The 19,501-nt window shown below is 45.6% G+C and overlaps 1 protein-coding gene across 2 annotated transcripts; it reads left to right on the top strand.

The window, feature by feature from the left end:
• Positions 1–2,542: 2,542 nt before the first annotated feature.
• On the top strand, positions 2,543–6,459 carry LOC125510505 (nuclear transcription factor Y subunit A-10-like). Of its 2 annotated transcripts, none has more exons than XM_048675713.1 (6): positions 2,543–2,823; positions 3,471–3,732; positions 4,848–4,969; positions 5,094–5,162; positions 5,261–5,404; positions 5,588–6,459. In XM_048675713.1, exons 2-6 carry the CDS (start codon positions 3,477–3,479, stop codon positions 5,978–5,980), a joined length of 984 nt encoding a protein of 327 aa, XP_048531670.1. In that variant the 5' UTR covers positions 2,543–2,823; positions 3,471–3,476; the 3' UTR covers positions 5,981–6,459. The 2 variants fall into 2 exon arrangements, with proteins under 2 accessions (XP_048531670.1, XP_048531669.1); XM_048675712.1 differs by having other exon boundaries at positions 2,544–2,823; positions 3,467–3,732.
• The last annotated feature ends 13,042 nt before the right edge of the window (positions 6,460–19,501 follow it).

Below are 19,501 nucleotides of genomic sequence, written 5' to 3'. Positions count from 1 at the left end.
TTTGGAGGGATGGTCGGGAGCGGCACGATGAAGATTATAATTTGGGCAGAGCGGGGCCATGAGTTTCCTGCGGCTGCAACGACAGATGGTTAGAGCTAGGCCGCGGGGAATAAGACGATGATTTTTTTTGAAAAGGAGGATGACCCCTGACCTCTACATCTCGGTGATGCATGCAGTCATTTTATTAATTATTCTCAAAGACCTTACAAAGTAATACATCAGTAAGTCTGAAGCCACCATCATGGCAACATCTATTACAACTCCTAACCACTTGATGAAGGGGTGCTGAAAGTCCGAGCCGAATACCAAGCAGACCTCGCACCAAAACCTAACATCTAAAGTCGGAGGCCCCAGCCCAGCCTCTTGGCGGGTCTGGGGCACACACCGATCTAGCGCACTCTGAGAGGTCATCGTTGTTGTCTTCCACTGATCCATCTTCAGAGCAGGTATTGACGCATCAACCTTGGCAGGTTTGTCGTCGAAGCCACCATGGCGCTAGACAATGCCACCTCCCTACGCGTGTCCATCATCATACATCCGTTGCCGAGACTCTGCTGCGTCATACTGCCGAGATTCCATGATGCGCGACATGGGACGCCGCTCCATAGCTAAAACCGTCCATTGGTCCCTCGAGCCAATGCACACCTCCAAGAATTTAAATGGTACCTATGTGGTTTTTTGAGGAAAATTGAAGGTTGTCTTGCAAAATTTTCAACCTTGGAGCATGCAGGGGGATATAAAATGGTACTTATGAAGTTTTTTCAACCCCTCGCTCCCTCGACCTCCGCCACTGGCGATTTGGAGGGATGGTCGGGAGCGGCACGATGAAGATTATGACTCGAGCAGAGCGGAGCCACAAGTTGCGTGGGGCAGCGACGGCAGATGGTTAAAGCTAGGTTCCAGGGAATAAGAAGATGTTCTTTTTGGAAAAGGAGGATGACCCCCGTCCTCTGCATCTGGGCGATGCATGCAACCATTTTATTAATTATTCACAAAGACCTTACAAGTAATACATCGGTAAGTCTGAAGCCACCATCAGGGCAACATCTATCGCAACTCCTAACCACTTGATGAAGGGGTGTCAAAAAATTCAAGCCAAATACCAAACAGACTTCGCATCAAAACCTAACATCTAAAGCCGGAGGCCCCAGCCAAGCCTCTTGGCGGGTCTGGGACACACACCGGTCCAACGCACTCTGAGGGGCCGTCGCCGCGGTCTTTCGCCGATCCATCTTCAGAGCAGGTACCGACGGATCGACCTTGGCAGGTCTGCCGTCGACGCCACCATGGCGCTAGACAACGACACCGCCCTACGCATGCCCATCATCATACATCCGTTGCCGAGACCCTGCTACGCCATGCTACCAAGACTCCACATCATCGATGCGTGACATGGGACGTCACTCCACCACTAAAACCGTCCACTGGTCCCTCGAGCCAATGCACACCTCCAAGAATGATGCCCCCAAGAAGGGAACAACACAAGAGCGCGCCATCATCCGGTCGACTGATCAAGGGCTTCCCTCGGAGGTAGGGAGAGGAGTTGGGAGCTTCACCTCGATGATGCCTTCATGAAGGAAGGCGATGCCAGGGGCGTCACCATCACTGGCTCCGGCCACCAACCATAGACCGGGTTTTCACCCGGATCCATCCCAAGAACATCCAACCGACAACTTGTGCATCTGCAAGATTACCTTCAAAGCCCCGGGGTTAGCCGTCCAGATCCGGCGATCGTCCACAGCCGCACTGCGACCGCGGTGTATCCTGACGCTCCGGCCTCTACCGAAGGGCACCACCACTGGAGCATGGAGAAAACTGCCACCCCACCGTGCCATGCCGGAAGAGCCGTTTGGGTGAACCCCAAGCACGCTCTTCGCCGTCTCAGTACCGAATCGCCCAAGATGGGGGCGACGCGGGACACAACGAATAAGAAGATGGATGAACAATATGTTCACCTTGAAAGTTCTTCGCGGATAGGTGCTCCCATTTCTGCGAGTCCGCTGAAGCACAATCAATAAGATAGTGGGACGGAGATGAAAATGAGGAGCAGCTAGGCATGTCAATCACCTAGGTCCGTTTGTTGTTCCTCAACAAAAAAAGAAAAACCTAGGTCCGTTTGGTTGGTCCGAGGACAAATGTAGGGGTACCGGCATCGCACGGCGGCCACATTTGGTGCGTACTCTACTTCCTCGGTGCCTTTCTCAGTCAGGAGGGAGGCACACAGGGAAAAGGAAGGACGAAGGGAGAACATCCCACAGTTGGCAAGCTACAGTAGCACCAACCAGCTAGGCGCGCCACCAATTTGGCATACGATACGGCTCGGGCTCGGGCTCACCACCGGCGCGTGTGTCCCGGGAAGAATCACGATCGCCGATCGTCCAATCCCATTCTTACGTGCTCATCATCGATCCAGTAGTAAGTAGTACTCCTGCTGCTCCGGCGCCCGTACTGCTATTACAGGAATCTAAAGTACCGCCAAGTTGCGCCAGACCGGGGTGCGCAAAGGCGATTAAAGGAAGCCCGCTGCACCGAAGGAGCTAGTGGCCATCTTTTCAGCTCGAGCCGGGAGGGAGGCCGAGGAGAGAGAGAGAGAGAGACCTTTCTTGGTTTCTGCCCTCTGTCCGTCCCCACTGTCATTCATTCATTCATTCATATACTAGTCCTGCATCCACATCTCCTCTCCTCTCTCTGGTGCCGCTTCTTGCTTGCCATTATTAGATGGTCTTCCCCAGCTGAGCCTGAGATGCGAGCGGGCTTTGCTTGATAGATTCCCCTCTCCGCGGCGCAGACGACCACCCGCCGGCCGCCCCTGCCGTCGCTCTGGTTCGTCCTAAATCCCCCTCTCCGGTTTTCCATACGTGTACGAGTGCTCTGCTCTGCTCAAAGTTGTCTCTGCTGTTGGGTGGAAAATCCCTGGCCTTCTGAAAGTCAGGGGGGGCTCTGCTCTCTTCTTTCCAAGCTGATCTCCTCTCCTTGTGGGCACAGCCATGGAAATTGCTCCTCTTCTCTCTGGCCAACACAAAACGTGTTCGCCTCTTCTGGCTCTCTCTCTCTCTGCCCCGGTCTCTTCTGCCTCTTCGGATTTCATCTCGGCCGTCGTCTCCCCTGCCGGCGTCTTGGTTTCTTGCGCGTTTCCTGTGGCATATCCACTAGCTCATGGCATGCATCTCGAATCTCGATGCTACTGTTCTTGCCCCATCTGTCCTGCCTGCTTCTCGGGGGCAGCTCCCCTCCCTCCCCACTTGCTTCGTTCTTTAATTTCATAATTTTTATTCCCCGCGATTGCTCGTTTTTGTTTTCACCTCCTCGGCTCCTACACTCATCTCTCTGAATTCCTCTTTAATTATTGGTTTGGCATGGGTGGTTGGACGCTTAGCTAGGCTAAAGATCCTGCAACACCATTCTTGTCCTGGCCCGAAGAGAATCCAGCCTCTGACACTCTTGTTTAATTCCTTCCTTGCCAAAGCTAGGCAGCGATGATGAGCTTCAAGGGCCACGACGGATTCGGGCAGGCCTCCAATGGTGGTGGTGGTGGTGGAGCCTCCGTGCCATGGTGGACGGTGTCCCAGATGCTGTACGGGGAGCCGGGGGCCGCCTTGTCGTCGTCGCCGGAGGCGGAGCCTCGCCGGGACGCCCAGTTCCAGGTCGTGCCCAGAGCTCAGGGCATCCTGGATCCACTGCCGGCGCCCAAGAGCGGGGCTCCTGAGGTCCTCAAGTTCTCGGTGTTCCAAGGTGAGCCTGCTCTGCCTCCTTGCTAGCAGCTTGTGGAATTAATGGTTACTATTGCAAGAATTTGGCATCGCTTCTTTGGATCTGTGCATGCTACCATGCCGGTGAACACAAGGTTGAATTACATGTCCCATGGCCTAGTTTGAAATAGGATTCCATAATCATGTAGTAAATCTTAAATCTTGGCAGACCCTTCTGCCAAGATATGCATGTGAGTTTAGAATGATATGGCACTTCACTCTTTTCTCCTCCTCATATGACGAAAAAAAATTTCCCGGAAGAAAATATGTATGATGCAACAACTTGGTATGAACTACTAGATGAATTTGCGTATGATGGGTGCTGATGAACAAGACTTGTGAACAAGTTTAAAGAGTGACGAGGGCTGCAGGCTTGCTTTTATAGTATTATCCAAAATATTGGAAGGGCACGGATTACCTAAGCCCAAGATTATGAAAGAAAATACCAATCAGAATATTATATTTTGAAGACGTAGCAGTTGGGTCTCCAAGTCTGTTATTTTTGTACTGACTAAGATAAGCTTTTCTCTGATGAAGATGGTATTAGTTCACAGCCGAGCTGGATATTCTGCTCCCGTGTTTGTTCGCACAATCATTAGCCCTATTTATTTTTATGTACACGAAAGCATGCCCTATCTCTATGTGCTCAGTTATGCAGAAGGCCGGGTGTGAACTCATCGTGCTTATATTACCGCGATGCGTCATTATGAGTCAATAAAAGTGCCCTTTATCAAAAATAAAATGTGATAAGGCACATGTGCTTCTTTTACAGTGATGTGATAAGGCACATGTTTGATGGTTACTGTTTGACATTTTGAACATGAAATTGGTTTTGGCCTCGTCTAACCATATACTAATCAGCTACACGGTAGCTCTTGATGGAATCTGATACAGCTATTCACTTCAAAGATTCCATGAGTAACATACACGTCTGTCCAACCACATGGAGCTCACCTGTATAGTAATATAAAGCTTACATCTCCATTTCGATAATACTAATGCAGATAAGGAAGCATCAGCATCTAGCAGTTTAAAAAATTGATCTAGGTTACATAGTACACTTTTGTGGTTGGGGTTTTGAGAAACTGTGATGCTCAGGGAATTTGGAGTCGGGAGGCAACAAAGGAGAGAAGCCCATGGAGCACTCCGCCACCATCGCACTGCAGTCGCCGCTCCCGGAATACAACAGTCGCTTCGAATTTGGCCCGGGTCCTTCCATGGTATGCTTTTCGATTACTGCTATTTTATGTTCAAAATATGGTTGGAATTTGTCCAACTTTACAGCTGAAAATTGTTTCGGGATGTCTCCAGTTTTCAGTTGCTAACTTGCCAGATGTGTTTCAGATGTCTTCTGGTTATCCTTCAGCTGAGCAGTGCTATGGCCTGCTTACCACTTACGCGATGAAATCTACGGTAAGCTTTGGTGTGTTTTGTGTGCTCTATTTTGGGAGCCTTCTTTTTTCTGTGATATTATTCTCTAACGCCGCCTTCTTTTTTTGTGTTGCTCGTAGCCTGGTGGCCGATTGCTCTTGCCACTGAATGCAACAGCTGACGCGCCGATTTACGTGAATGCGAAGCAGTATGAAGGCATCCTTCGCCGCCGCCGTGCTCGTGCCAAGGTGGAGCGAGAGAATCAGCTGGTGAAAGGAAGAAAGGTAAGCCTGCACTTCCACCACCAAGTCCATGTCATTTACAGAGATCGGGGAAAACAAACCTCTTCATTTGCCAACAAAAAAAACGTCACTCAACATTTCATTCAAATACTCTCATCGCCGCTTATGACCATTTTTTGAAACGGAGGCAAAATATTTACCTCATCGATTATGGTCATGGCGCAGCCGTATCTTCACGAATCACGCCACCGCCACGCGATGCGCCGGGCGAGGGGCACGGGAGGGCGCTTCCTCAACACCAAGAAGGAGGGGAATGGCAAGGACGCTGGAGGAGGAGGCAAGAGGGCAGAGTGCGCCCCGCCCACGCGCTTCGCCACGTCTCCGAGCTCCGTCATCCCGAGCAACCCGCACTCCCGGAGCAGCATCTCGAGCCTCTCCGGCTCGGAGGTGTCGAGCATGTACGACCACGACGACGTGGACCACTACAACAGCATCGAGCACCTCCGGACGCCCTTCTTCACCCCGCTGCCGATCATCATGGACGGCGAGCACGGGGCATCCGCCCCCTTCAAGTGGGCCACGGCCGCCGACGGCTGCTGTGAGCTCCTCAAGGCGTGACTTGAGGGGGGTACACGCAGGCACCCAGATCAAGAGCCGGCCATGGCCGGCTCTGGCTCCGTCTGGTTGTCTGCAGGCAAATCATTCTTGGCTCTACTGCATTGGGGTGTCCTTCCACGTCGCATTACCTCTTCCCTGAGAACTCCGGTGCTGGTTCTCAGGGATCTTGTGATGATGGGGCTCCCCATATGCCTGTAAAATAGTATCGGAAGCACTAGCAGTGTACTACGGGTATGAACTCTGTGGTACTATCAGGTATCTGTGTCAGAACTCAGAATAAGTATCAAACTTCAGGGTCTTGTGGTGTATTATTAGGGTCTGAAACTTTGTGCCCTTGGCAATGTACTGGGGTAAGTTGGAGTTTTTGTTTGTTTTGTTTTTGATAAGCTTTAAGACATTAAATCTATTGTGCTCGCAATATATGATTTGTAAGCTTGTCTGCATAATAATTAGAAATGTTACCGGTTTGTTTGATATTACTGCAATTTTTTACAGCTTGATTTGACATTGGGATTGTTCCTCGGTTCACTGACAAATAAAAACACAACACCATTTTCTTTAACAATTATAAAACCCTTCCAGGGGAAAAACAACGTGCATGGCTGCGATCTTCATATATCATTCACACACCTCTGAATTCAAACTCCAACCTAGACTTTCCAGTGATTCAGTATGCAGATATACAATTTTAACCCTTCCTGCCATTCAAAGCCAACTTGAGCAAGTGGATAATCTGCTGAAGCATTTTGCCGCACAAACAGGGTTGAAAATAAATTTCCACAAATCCATCATGATACCCATCAATGTGAAGGAGTTCTTTGCACAACTTAATACCCTGGGATGCAAAAGAGGTAGCTTTCCATTTACATATCTAGGGCTCCCCCTAAGTGCCAGTAGGCTCAGGATTGAAGATTTCACCCCAATCTGTAAACAAACTGAAAGAAGGATGGCAGGATGCTCAACCATGCTTTCATAGGATGGAAGATTTCTTCACACTAAATCTGTTTTTTGCCAATCTCTTTCATGAGCACCCTTGCACTTCCCGCGTCAGTTACCAGCCAGATCAACAAGTATTTGAGAAACTTCCTATGGAGAAAGTATGGTCATCGGATTGTTGGACATGCCCTTAGTGCCTAGGATAAAGTATGCAACCCAAAAGCTCAAGGAGGTCTAGGAATATTAGATGTGGCACTACATAACAAGGCTTTGATGATGAAGAATATTCAAAAATCTATCAACAAACAACCTTTGCCTTGGGTGGAACTAATATGGGAAACATATTACTCTGATTCTCTCCCTGGGTTTAAGATGGAGGGCTCCAGTTGGTGGAAAAGTCATTTGAAGCTGCTACAAGAATACATAAAGGAAAACTCTGTTTGCACACTAGGAAATGGACAATCAGTCCTCTGGCATGACTGTTGGTTGGATCAGCCTCTCAAGCATAAGTTCCCAGAATTGCATTCATATGCACAGGATGATACCCAATCTGTTGAATTGAGGATACAACATATGGACATAGCCCAACCCTTCAACACACCTTTGTCCACACATGCATATAACCAATTTACTCAGCTACAGAACCTTCTGCAAAATCAAGGCGTTCTAGTGAAAGACAAATGGGCATGCAAGGATCAAAAAACAGAAGTTTTCCTCAATCATTATAAATCAGCATCTATGCCCACAACAAGAAGAATAATTTATCTTCAAATGGCTATGGAAATGTGCATGCAGACTCGGACACAAAATCTTTTTCTGGCTATTGCTTCATGATAGAGTAAACAGTAGAAACCTGCTGAAAGGGAAAACCTTCTTCCTGGAATGTTATGACTACGTATTTTGTCATGAAAATGCAAAAGAAACCTCTAGACAACTTTCTTGGGATTGTGACTTTGTCCAAGACTGCTGGAATAGTATTCTTCCTTCCAAAAGATTGGGGATCTCATGCTTAGATGATATTGTTATTGCCCATCAGCTATATTACCAAAAAGTATTGCAATAGAAATACTCATACAAGGCTGTTGGGCCACCTGGAGACAAAGAAATGGGAAAATCTTCAGAAGTGCCTAGTATCAATTGCTGGAAGTTCATATTAAGAGAGGGCCTAAGTTGCTAGAACATGGAATCAAGGAAAGCACCTAGGCACTTTGCAAAGGTGGATTAGTGACCATCTAGCATGATCACATGCTGAACTGAATTTATATCGGTTTCTTCATGTTTCATAGAACTGGTATTGGTTAAATAGTTGTTTGCTTCAGGTTCTTTCTATTTGTAAATATTGTAACTTTATTCATATTAATAGAAAATTACCATAGAACTTCTATAGTTTGCGACAAAAAAATCTTCACTATATCAGGAGAGAAAAAAGAGAGTATTTGAAGGAAATATGCCGAAAGTTGTTATTTATATTTCCTTATATCATGATAAATGTTTATTATTCATGCTAGAATTGTATTAACCGAAAACTTGATACATGTATGAATACATAGACAAAACAAAGTGTCCCTAGTATGCCTTGTTATTTATATTTCCTTATATCATGATAAATGTTTATTATTCATGCTAGAATTGTATTAACCAAAAACTTGATACATGTATGAATACATAGACAAAACAAAGTGTCCCTAGTATGCCTCTACTTGACTAGCTCGTTAATAAAAGATGGTTAAGTTTCCGGACCATAAACATGTGTTGTCATTTGATGAACGGGATCACATCATTAGGAGAATGATGTGATGGACAAGACCCATCCGTTAGCTTAGCATAATGATCGTTAAGTTTTATTGCTATTGCTTTCTTCATGACTTATACATATTCCTTTGACTATGAGATTATGCAACTCCCGAATATCGGAGGAACACCTTGTGTGCCATCAAACATCACAACGTAACCGGGTGATTATAAAGATGCTCTACAGGTGTCTCCGAAGGTGTTTGTTGGGTTGGCATAGATCGAGATTAGGATTTGTCACTTCGAGTATCGGAGAGGTATCTCTAGGCCCTCTCGGTAATGCACATCACGATAAGCCTTGCAAACAATGTGACTAATGAGTTAGTTGTGGGATGATGCATTATGGAACAAGTAAAGAGACTTGCCGGTAACGAGATTGAAGTAGGTATGAGGATACTGACAATCAAATCTCGGGCAAGTAACATACCGATGACAAAGGGAATGACGTGTGTTGTCATTGCAGTTTGACCGATAAAGATCTTCGTGGAATATGTAGGAACCAATATGAGCATCCAGGTTCCGTTGTTGGTTGTTGATCGGAGATGTGTCTCGGTCATGTCTACATAGTTCTCGAACCCGTAGGGTCCACACGCTTAACGTTCGATGAAGATTTGTATTATGAGTTATGTGTTTTGGTGACCGAAGATTGTTCAGAGTCCCGGATGAGATCACGGACATGACGAGGAGTCTCGAAATGGTCGAGAGGTAAAGATTGATATATTGGACGATAGTATTCAGACACCAGAATGGTTTCGGAGCGTTTCAGATATTTTTCGGAGTACCCAGGGGTTACCAGACCCCCCCGGGAAAGTAATGGGCCAACATGGGCCATAGGGGAGAGAGAGGGGAGCCCACAAGGGGTGGCGCGTCCCCCCCCATGGATAGTCTGAATTGGACAAGGGGAGGGGGCGCGGACCCCCTTTCCTTTCCCCTCTCCCTCTCCTTCCTCCTTCCCCCCTTCGAAAGAAGGAAGGGGGGGGCAACTTGGACTAGGAGTCCTAGTCGGTTTCCCCCCATGGTGCGCCCCCTTAGGCCGGCCTCCTCCCGTCCTCCTTTTATATACGGGGGTAGGGGCACCCCAAAGCACACCAATTGTTCTCTTAGCCGTGTGCGGTGCCCCCCTCCACACTTTACTCCTCCGGTCATATTGTCGTAGTGCTTTGGCGAAGCCCTGCGCGGATCACATAACCATCACCGTCACCATGCCGTCGTGCTGATGAAACTCTCCCTCGACACTTTGCTGGATCAAGAGTTCGAGGGACATCATCGAGCTGAACGTGTGCTGAACTTGGAGGTGCCATACGTTCGGTACTTGATCGGTTGGATCGCGAAGACGTTCGACTACATCAACCGCGTTAAGTTAACGCTTACGCTTTCGGTCTACGATGGTACGTGGACACACTCTCCCCCTCTCGTTGCTATGCATCTCCTAGATAGATCTTGCGTGATCATAGAATTTTTTTGAAATTGCATGCTACGTTCCCCAACAGTATTTATCAACGTAGGAGATTAAGATTTACAAGTCAACTCATGTGATGCGGCTTCTAAGATGTGTATATAGGTGGCGTCTACGTAGGGGTGCAAGAGGCGGCCCATTTATCGTAAAAACTAGCCAATTAGTTCACTAAGATTAACATAAAAGGGCATGCTTTGTTGATCACATAACACCCATTCGGGTTGTGGAGGATCAAATTTGACCCGTGCGTGATCAACTCAAAGTAGCCCAGAGTCTGACACTGGAGGAACAGTCAAATCGACTGTTCCCAATGAGTCAAGCCCCAAGCGAGCGCAAGGAGGGAATGCGACTACACGCGCAGGGACGAGCATCGATGGTGATTTGGACGGCGAGCAATGATGGTAGAAAACCTAGACGACGACCATCCGTGAGCGCTTCACCACCACTTCATCAATGGCGGTAAGCCCTTTCCTGCCTAATTTAGGGTTCGATTTAGGCTTGGTTTAGGGTTTTATAGGGCTTGATTTGGTGTCCCTTTAGAGTTTGGTTTAGGGTTAGATTTAGGATTAGATTTGGGGGAAGAACACCTACATATGGGGGTAGATTAGTGTGATTTGGGGGAACATGGGCTCGGTTTTTAGTGGTAAATTAGTGTGATTTGTACAAAGGTTGGTTCTACATATTCTAGTTGTGATCCTTATACCAAATCTTCCCTTCTACATGACAACTTGTAGTGAAGATAATCACCATTGTAGTCCAGGTCCATGTGTAACATGCTTATGTTATTCACCATAGTGCTTTGCCTGCAAGTTGGTTCTTAGCAATGCTGCTCAGGGCATTTGCTCCAAGTGCAAGGATGTAGTAGAAGGCAGTGCCTCCAAGAGGCATCAGGGGAGGCCGACGAATGTTGCCCACTTCCATGAGGAAGTAGCACTACTGGAGGATGCTGGTAACGCGACACTACGATCAGAGACCCTTCGATGAAACTGTGCGTGCGATGCAATAATCGCAAACGGTGGTGTAAAAAACCATCAAAAAAGGTGTAAAACGTTTGCGATGGAGGATGCATCAAACACAGTTCGGATTTTAGTTGCGTGTGCGATGCAGGGCATACGGTTCAGTTCAATTAACTGTTTGCGATGAGGAGGAACAAAAGAAACGGGCAGCCAGATGAAGGTATGTTCGATATACAGCTTACGGTTCACTCGGATGAACTGTTTGTGATTAGGCAACACAAAAGAAAAGGTCAGCTAGATCAAGGTGTGTGCGATATATGGCATGCGGTTCACTCGGATGAACTGTTTGCGTTGAGACAAGAGAACAGAAACGGTTCAATATATCAAAATGTGTGTGATATGCAACAAACAGGTCTGTAATCCGAAATGTGTGCGAAGACTGATAATTGTTGGGGAACGTAGTAATTTCAAAAAATTTACTACGCACACGCAAGATCATGGTGATGCATAGCAACGAGAGCGGAGAGTGTTGTCTATGTACCCTCGTAGACCGGCAACGGAAGTGTTGACACAACGTAGAGGAAGTAGTCGTACGTCTTCCCGATCCGACCGATCCAAGTACCGAACGTACGACACCTCCGAGTTCTGCACATGTTCAACTCGGTGACGTCCCTCGAGTTTTGATCCAGCAAAACGTTGAGGGAGAGTTTCGTCAGCACGACGGCGTGATGACGGTGATGATGTTCTACCGACGCAGGGCTTTGCCTAAGCACCGGTACGATATGACCGAGGTGGAATATGGTGGAAGGGGGCACCGCACACGGCTAAGGAACAATCACGAGGATCAACTTGTGTGTCATGGGGTGCCCCCTTGCCTCAGTATATAAAGGAGGGAGAGGGGGAGGTGCGGCCGGCCCTATGGGTGCGCCTGGAGGAGTCCTACTCCAACCGGGAGTAGGACTCCCCCCTCTTGCCTTGTTGGAAAAGGAAGGAGGAAGGGAGAAAGAGGAAAGGGGGGCGCCGCCCCCCCTTCCTTGTCCTATTAGGACTAGGGGGGAGGGGGCGCGCGGCCTGCCCTGGCCGGCCCTCCTCTTCTCCCTTATGGCCCATGTAGGCCCAATAACCCCCGGGGGGGTTCCCATAACCCCCCGGTACTCCGGTAAAATCCCGATTTCACCCGGAACGTTTCCGGTATCCAAATATAGGCTTCCAATATATCAATCTTTATGTCTCAACCATTGCGAGACTCCTCGTCATGTCCGTGATCACATCCAGGACTCCGAACAACCTTCGGTACATCAAAACACAAAAACCCTAATTACGATCGTCACCGAACTTTAAGCGTGCGGACCCTACGGGTTCGAGAACTATGTAGACATGACCGAGACACGTCTCCGGTCAATAACCAATAGCGGAACCTGGATGCTCATATTGGCTCCTACATATTCTACGAAGATCTTTATCGGTCAGACCGCATAACAACATACGTTGTTCCCTTTGTCATCAGTATGTTACTTGCCCGAGATTCGATCATCGGTATCTCAATACCTAGTTCAATCTCATTACCGGCAAGTCTCTTTACTCGTTCCGTAATACATCATCCTGCAACTAACTTATTAGTTGCAATGCTTGCAAGGCTTGAGTGATGTGCATTACCGAGAGGGCCCAGAGATACCTCTCCGACAATCGGAGTGACAAATCCTAATCTCGAAATACGCCAACCCAACAAGTACCTTCGGAGACACCTGTAGAGCACCTTTATAATCACCCAGTTACGTTGTGACGTTTGGTAGCACACAAAGTGTTCCTCCGGTAAACGGGAGTTGCATAATCTCATAGTCATAGGAACATGTATAAGTCATGAAGAAAGCAATAGCAACAAACTAAACGATCAAGTGCTATGCTAACGGAATGGGTCAAGTAAATCACATCTTCTCCTAATGATGTGATCCCGTTAATCAAATGACAACTCATGTCTATATAGGAAACATAACCATCTTTGATTAACGAGCTAGTCAACTAGAGGCATACTAGTGACTCTCTGTTTTTGTCTTTGTATTCACACATGTATTATGTTTCCGGTTAATACAATTCTAGCATGAATAATAAACATTTATCATGATATAAGGAAATAAATAATAACTTTATTATTGCCTCTAGGGCATATTTCCTTCAGTCTCCCACTTGCACTAGAGTCAATAATCTAGTTCACATCGCCATGTGATTTAACATCAATAGTTCACATCACCATGTGATTAACACCCATAGTTCACATCAACATGTGACCAACACCCAAAGGGTTTACTAGAGTCAATAATCTAGTTCACATCACTATGTGATTAACACCCAAAGAGTACTGAGGTGTGATCTTTTGCTTGTGAGAGAAGTTTAGTCAACGGGTCTGCCACATTCAGATCCGTAAGTATTTTGCAAATTTCTATGTCAACAATGCTCTGCATGGAGCTACTCTAGCTAATTGCTCCCACTTTCAATATGTATCCAGATTGAGACTTAGAGTCATCTGGATCAGTGTGAAAACTTGCATCGATGTAACCCTTTACGACGAACCTTTTGTCACCTCCATAATCGAGAAACATATCCTTATTCCACTAAGGATAATTTTGACCAGTGTCCAGTGATCTAATCCTAGATCACTATTGTACTCCCTTGCCAAACTCAGGGCAGGGTATACAATAGGTCTGGTACACAGCATGGCATACTTTATAGAACCTATGGCTGAGGCATAGGGAATGACTTTCATTCTCTCTCTATCTTCTGCCGTGGTCGAGTTTTGAGTCTTACTCAACTTCACACCTTTGTAACACAGGCAAGAACTCCTTCTTTGACTGTTCCATTTTGAACTACTTCAAAATCTTGTCAAGGTATGTACTCATTGAAAAACTTATCAAGCGTCTTGATCTATCTCTATAGATCTTGATGCTCAATATGTAAGCAGCTTCACCAAGGTCTTTCTTTGAAAAACTCCTTTCAAACATTTCTTTATGCTTTGCAGAATAATTCTACATTATCTCCGATCAACAATATATCTTTCACATATACTTATCAGAAATGCTGTCGTGCTCCCACTCACTTTCTTGTAAATACACCGCAAGTCTATATAAAACTATATGCTTTGATCAACTTATGAAAGCGTATATTCCAACTCCGAGATGCTTGCACCAGTCCATAGATGGATCGCTGGAGCTTGCATATTTTGTTAGTACCTTTAGGATTGACAAAACCTTCTGGTTGCATCATATACAACTCTTCTTTAATAAATCCATTAAGGAATGCAGTTTTGTTTATCCATTTGCCAGATTTCATAAAATGCGGCAATTGCTAACATGATTCGGACAAACTTAAGCATAGATACGAGTGAGAAACTTGAAGGAAATATGCCCTAGAGGCAATAATAAAGTTATTATTTATTTCCTTATTTCATGATAAATGTTTATTATTCATGCTAGAATTGTATTAACCGGAAACATAATACATGTGTGAATACATAGACAAACAGAGTGTCACTAGTATGCCTCTACTTGACTAGCTCGTTAATCAAAGATGGTTATGTTTCCTAACCATAGACAAAGGAGTTGTTATTTGATTAACGGGATCACATCATTAGTTGAATGATCTGATTGACATGACCCATTCCATTAGCTTAGCACCCGATCGTTTAGTATGCTGCTATTGCTTTCTTCATGACTTATACATGTTCCTATGACTATGAGATTATGCAACTCCCGTTTGCCGGAGGAACACTTTGGGTGCTACCAAATGTCACAACGTAACTGGGTGATTATAAAGGAGCATTACAGGTGTCTCCAAAGGTAGATGTTGGGTTGGCGTATTTCGAGATTAGGATTTGTCACTCCGATTGTCGGAGGGCCCTCTCGGTAATACACATCACATAAGCCTTGCAAGCATTGCAACTAATGAGTTAGTTGCGGGATGATGTATTACAGAACGAGTAAAGAGACTTGCCGGTAACGAGATTGAACTAGGTATTGGATACCGACGATCGAATCTCGGACAAGTAACATACCGATGACAAAGGGAACAACGTATGTTGTTATGCGGTCTGACCGATAAAGATCTTCGTAGAATATGTAGGAGCCAATATGGGCATCCAGGTCCCGCTATTGGTTATTGACCGAAGACGTGTCTCGGTCATGTCTACATTGTTCTCAAACCCATAGGGTCCGCACGCTTAAGGTTACGATGACAGTTATATTATGAGTTTACATGTTTTGATGTACCGAAGGAGTTTGGAGTCCCGGATGAGATCGGGGACATGACGAGGAGTCTCGAAATGGTCGAGACGTAAAGATTCATATATTGGATGATATGGTTAGGCCAAGGGGTCAAGCCCATGAGGCTTTAGGTCGGTGCAAAAAGGAGTTTTGCGGAGGCCAGGGGGCCAAACGCCGGAGACCCTGGCGTCTGGCCCTGGGCCAGACGCCGAGGCCCATGGCGTCTGGGCCAGATGCCAAGGATTGTGGCGTTTGGTCCTGGAGTCCGAGTGGGACTCTTGTCTTTCGGGCAAAACCGACTTTGAGGAGGCTTTTGCTCCAAGTTTCGACCCCGGGGCTCAACATATAAATAGAGGGGCAGGGCTAGCACCAAAGAGACAACAAGTTGATCCACGTGATCTATTCCTTAGCCGTGTGCGGTTCCCCAGCCACCATATTCCTCGATAATACTGTAGCGGAGTTTAGGCGAAGCCCTGCTGCTGTAGTGCATCAAGATCGTCACCACGCCGTCGTGCTGACGGAACTCTTCCCCGACACTTTGCTGGATCGGAGTCCGGGGATCGTCATCGAGCTGAACGTGTGCTCGAACTCGGAGGTGTCGTAGTTTCGGTACTTGATCGGTTGGATCGTGAAGACGAACGACTACTTCCTCTACGTTGCGTCAACGCTTCCGCAGTTGGTCTGCGTGGGTACGTAGACAACACTCTCCCCTCTCGTTGCTATGCATCACATGATCTTGCGTGTGCGTAGGATTTTTTTTGAAATTACTACGAAACCCAACAATGGTATCAGAGCCTAGGTTATTTATGTTGATGTTATATGCACGAGTAGAACACAAGTGAGTTGTGGGCGATATAAGTCATACTGCCTACCAGCATGTCATACTTTGGTTCGGCGGCATTGTTGGACGAGACGACCCGGACCAACATTACGCATACGCTTACGCGAGACCGGTTCCCCCGATGTGCTTTGCACACAGGTGGCTTGCGGGCGACTGTCTCTCCAACTTTAGTTGAACCAAGTGTGGCTACGCCCGGTCCTTGCGAAGGTTAAAACGGAGTCTATTTGACAAACTATCGTTGTGGTTTTGATGCGTAGGTGAGATTGGTTCTTGTTTAAGCCCGTAGCAGCCACGTAAAACTTGCAACAACAAAGTAGAGGACGTCTAACTTGTTTTTGCAGGGCATGTTGTGATGTGATATGGTCAAGACATGATGCTGAATTTTATTGTATGAGATGATCATGTTTTGTAACCGAGTTATCGGCAACTGGCAGGAGCCTTATGGTTGTCGTTTTATTGTATGCAATGCAATCGCGATGTAATGCTTTACTTTATTACTAAGCGGTAGTGATAGTCGTGGAAGCATAAGATTGGCGAGACGACAACGATGCTATGATGGAGATCAAGGTGTCGCGCCAGTGACGATGGTGATCACGACGGTGCTTCGGAGATGGAGATCACAAGCACAAGATGATGATGGCCATATCATATCACTTATATTGATTGCATGAGATGTTTATCCTTTTATGCATCTTATCTTGCTTTGATTGATGGTAGCATTATAAGATAATCTCTCACTAAATTATCAAGAAGTGTTCTCCCTGAGTATGCACCGTTGCCAAAGTTCGTCGTGCCCAGACACCACGTGATGATCGGGTGTGATAAGCTCTACGTCCATCTACAACGGGTGCAAGCCAGTTTTGCACACGCACAATACTCAGGTTAAACTTGACGAGCCTAGCATATGCAGATATGGCCTCGGAACACGGAGACCGAAAGGTCGAGCGTGAATCATATAGTAGATATGATCAACATAATGATGTTCACCAATGAAACTACTCCATCTCACGTGATGATCGGACATGGTTTAGTTGATTTGGATCACGTGATCACTTAGAGGATTAGAGGGATGTCTATCTAAGTGGGAGTTCTTAAGTAATATGATTAATTGAACTTAAATTTATCGTGAACTTAGTCCTGGTAGTATTTTGCAAATTATGTTGTAGATCAATAGCTCGCGTTGTTGCTTCCCTGTGTTTATTTTGATATGTTCCTAGAGAAAATTGTGTTGAAAGATGTTAGTAGCAATGATGCGGATTGGATCCGTGATCTGAGGTTTATCCTCATTGCTGCACAGAAGAATTATGTCCTTGATGCACCGCTAGGTGACGGACCTATTGCAGGAGCAGATGCAGACGTTATGAACGTTTGGCTAGCTCAATATGATGACTACTTGATAGTTTAGTGCACCATGCTTAATGGCTTAGAATCGGGACTTCAACGACGTTTTGAACGTCATGGAGCGTATGAGATGTTCCAGGAGTTGAAGTTAATATTTCAAGCAAATACCCGAGTTGAGAGATATGAAGTCTCCAACAAGTTCTATAGCTAAAAATGGAGGAGAATCGCTCAACTAGTGAGCATGTGCCCAGATTGTCTGGGTACTACAATCGCTTGAATCAAGTGGGAGTTAATATTCCTGATAAGATAGTGATTGACAGAATTCTCTAGTCACCATCACCAAGTTAGTAGAACTTCGTGATGAACTATAATATGCAAGGGATAACGGAAACAACTCCCAAGCTCTTCGTGATGCTGAAATCAACGAAGGTAGAAATCAAGGAAAACATCAAGTGTTGATGGTTGACAAGATCACTAGTTTCAAGAAAAGGGCATAGGGAAGAAGGGGAACTTCAAGAAGAATGGCAAGCAAGTTGCTGCTCAAGTGAAGAAGCCCAAGTCTGGTCCTAAGCCTGAGACTAAGTGTTTCTACTGCAAAGGGACTGGTCACTGGAAGCGGAACTACCCCAAGTGATTGGCGGATAAGAAGGATGGCAAAATGAACATAAGTATATTTGATATACATGTTATTGATGTGTACTTTACTAGTGTTTATAGCAAACCCTTAGTATTTGATACTAGTTCAGTTGCTAAGATTAGTAACTCGAAACGGGAGTTGCAGAATAAACAGAGACTAGTTAAGGGTGAAGTGACGATGTGTGTTGGAAGTGGTTCCAAGATTGATATGATCATCATCGCACACTCCCTATACTTTCGAGATTAGTGTTGAACCTGAATAAGTGTTATTTGGTGTTTGCGTTGAGCATGAATATGATTTGATCATGTTTATTGTAATACGGTTATTCATTTAAGTAAGAGAATAAATTGTTGTTCTGTTTATATGAATAAAACCTTATATGGTTACACACCCAATGAAAATAGTTCGTTGGATCTTGATCATAGTAATACACATAATCATAATATTGAAACCAAAAGATGCAAAGTTAATAATGATAGTGCAACTTATTTGTGGCACTGCTGTTTAGGTCATATTGGTGTAAAGCGCATGAAGAAACTCCATGCTGATGGGCTTTTGGAATCACTTGATTATGAATCAGTTGATGCTTGCGAACCATGCCTCATGGGCAAGATGACTAAGACTCTGTTCTTCGGAACAATGGAGCGAGCAACAGATTTGTTGGAAATCATACATACTGATGTATGTGGTCCGATGAATATTGAGGCTCGCGACAGGTATCATTATTTTCTGATCTTCACAGATGATTTGAGCAGATATGAGTATATCTACTTGATGAAACATAAGTCTGAAACATTTGAAAAGTTCAAAGAATTTCAGAGTGAAGTGAAAAATCATCGTAACAAGAAAATAAAGTTTCTACGATCTGATCGTAGAGAAGAGTATTTGAGTTACGAGTTTGGCCTTCAGTTAAAAACAATGTGAAATAGTTTCACTACTCATGCCACCTGGAACACCACAATGTAATGGTGTGTCCGAACGTCATAACCGTACTTTATTAGATATGGTGCGATCTATGATGTCTCTTACCGATCTACCACTATCGTTTTAGGGTTATGCATTAAAGACAGCTGCATTCACGTTAAAAGGGCACCATCAAAATCCGTTGAGACGACGCCTTATGAACTATGGTTTGGCAAGAAACCAAAGTTGTCGTTTCTTAAAGTTTGGGACTGCGATGCTTATGTGAAAAAGTTTCAACATGATAAGCTCGAACCCAAATCGGAGAAGTAAATCTTCATAGGATATCCAAAGGAAACTATTGGATACACCTTCTATCACAGATCCGAAGGCAAGACTTTTGTTGCTAA

This window comes from Triticum urartu, chromosome 5, assembly GCF_003073215.2.
Source record: "Triticum urartu cultivar G1812 chromosome 5, Tu2.1, whole genome shotgun sequence".
NCBI lineage: Eukaryota > Viridiplantae > Streptophyta > Magnoliopsida > Poales > Poaceae > Triticum > Triticum urartu.
This window is presented reverse-complemented; position numbering and strand designations above follow the sequence as displayed.

Excerpts from the sequence above, each read along its gene's own strand:
- LOC125510505 (XM_048675713.1), top strand. The coding sequence starts at position 3,477 with ATGATGAGCTTCAAGGGCCACGACGGATTCGGGCAGGCCTCCAATGGT. Across the intron at positions 3,733-4,847 it reads CAAGTTCTCGGTGTTCCAAG|GGAATTTGGAGTCGGGAGGC; the intron begins GTGAGCCTGCTC and ends TGTGATGCTCAG. Across the intron at positions 5,405-5,587 it reads AGCTGGTGAAAGGAAGAAAG|CCGTATCTTCACGAATCACG; the intron begins GTAAGCCTGCAC and ends GTCATGGCGCAG.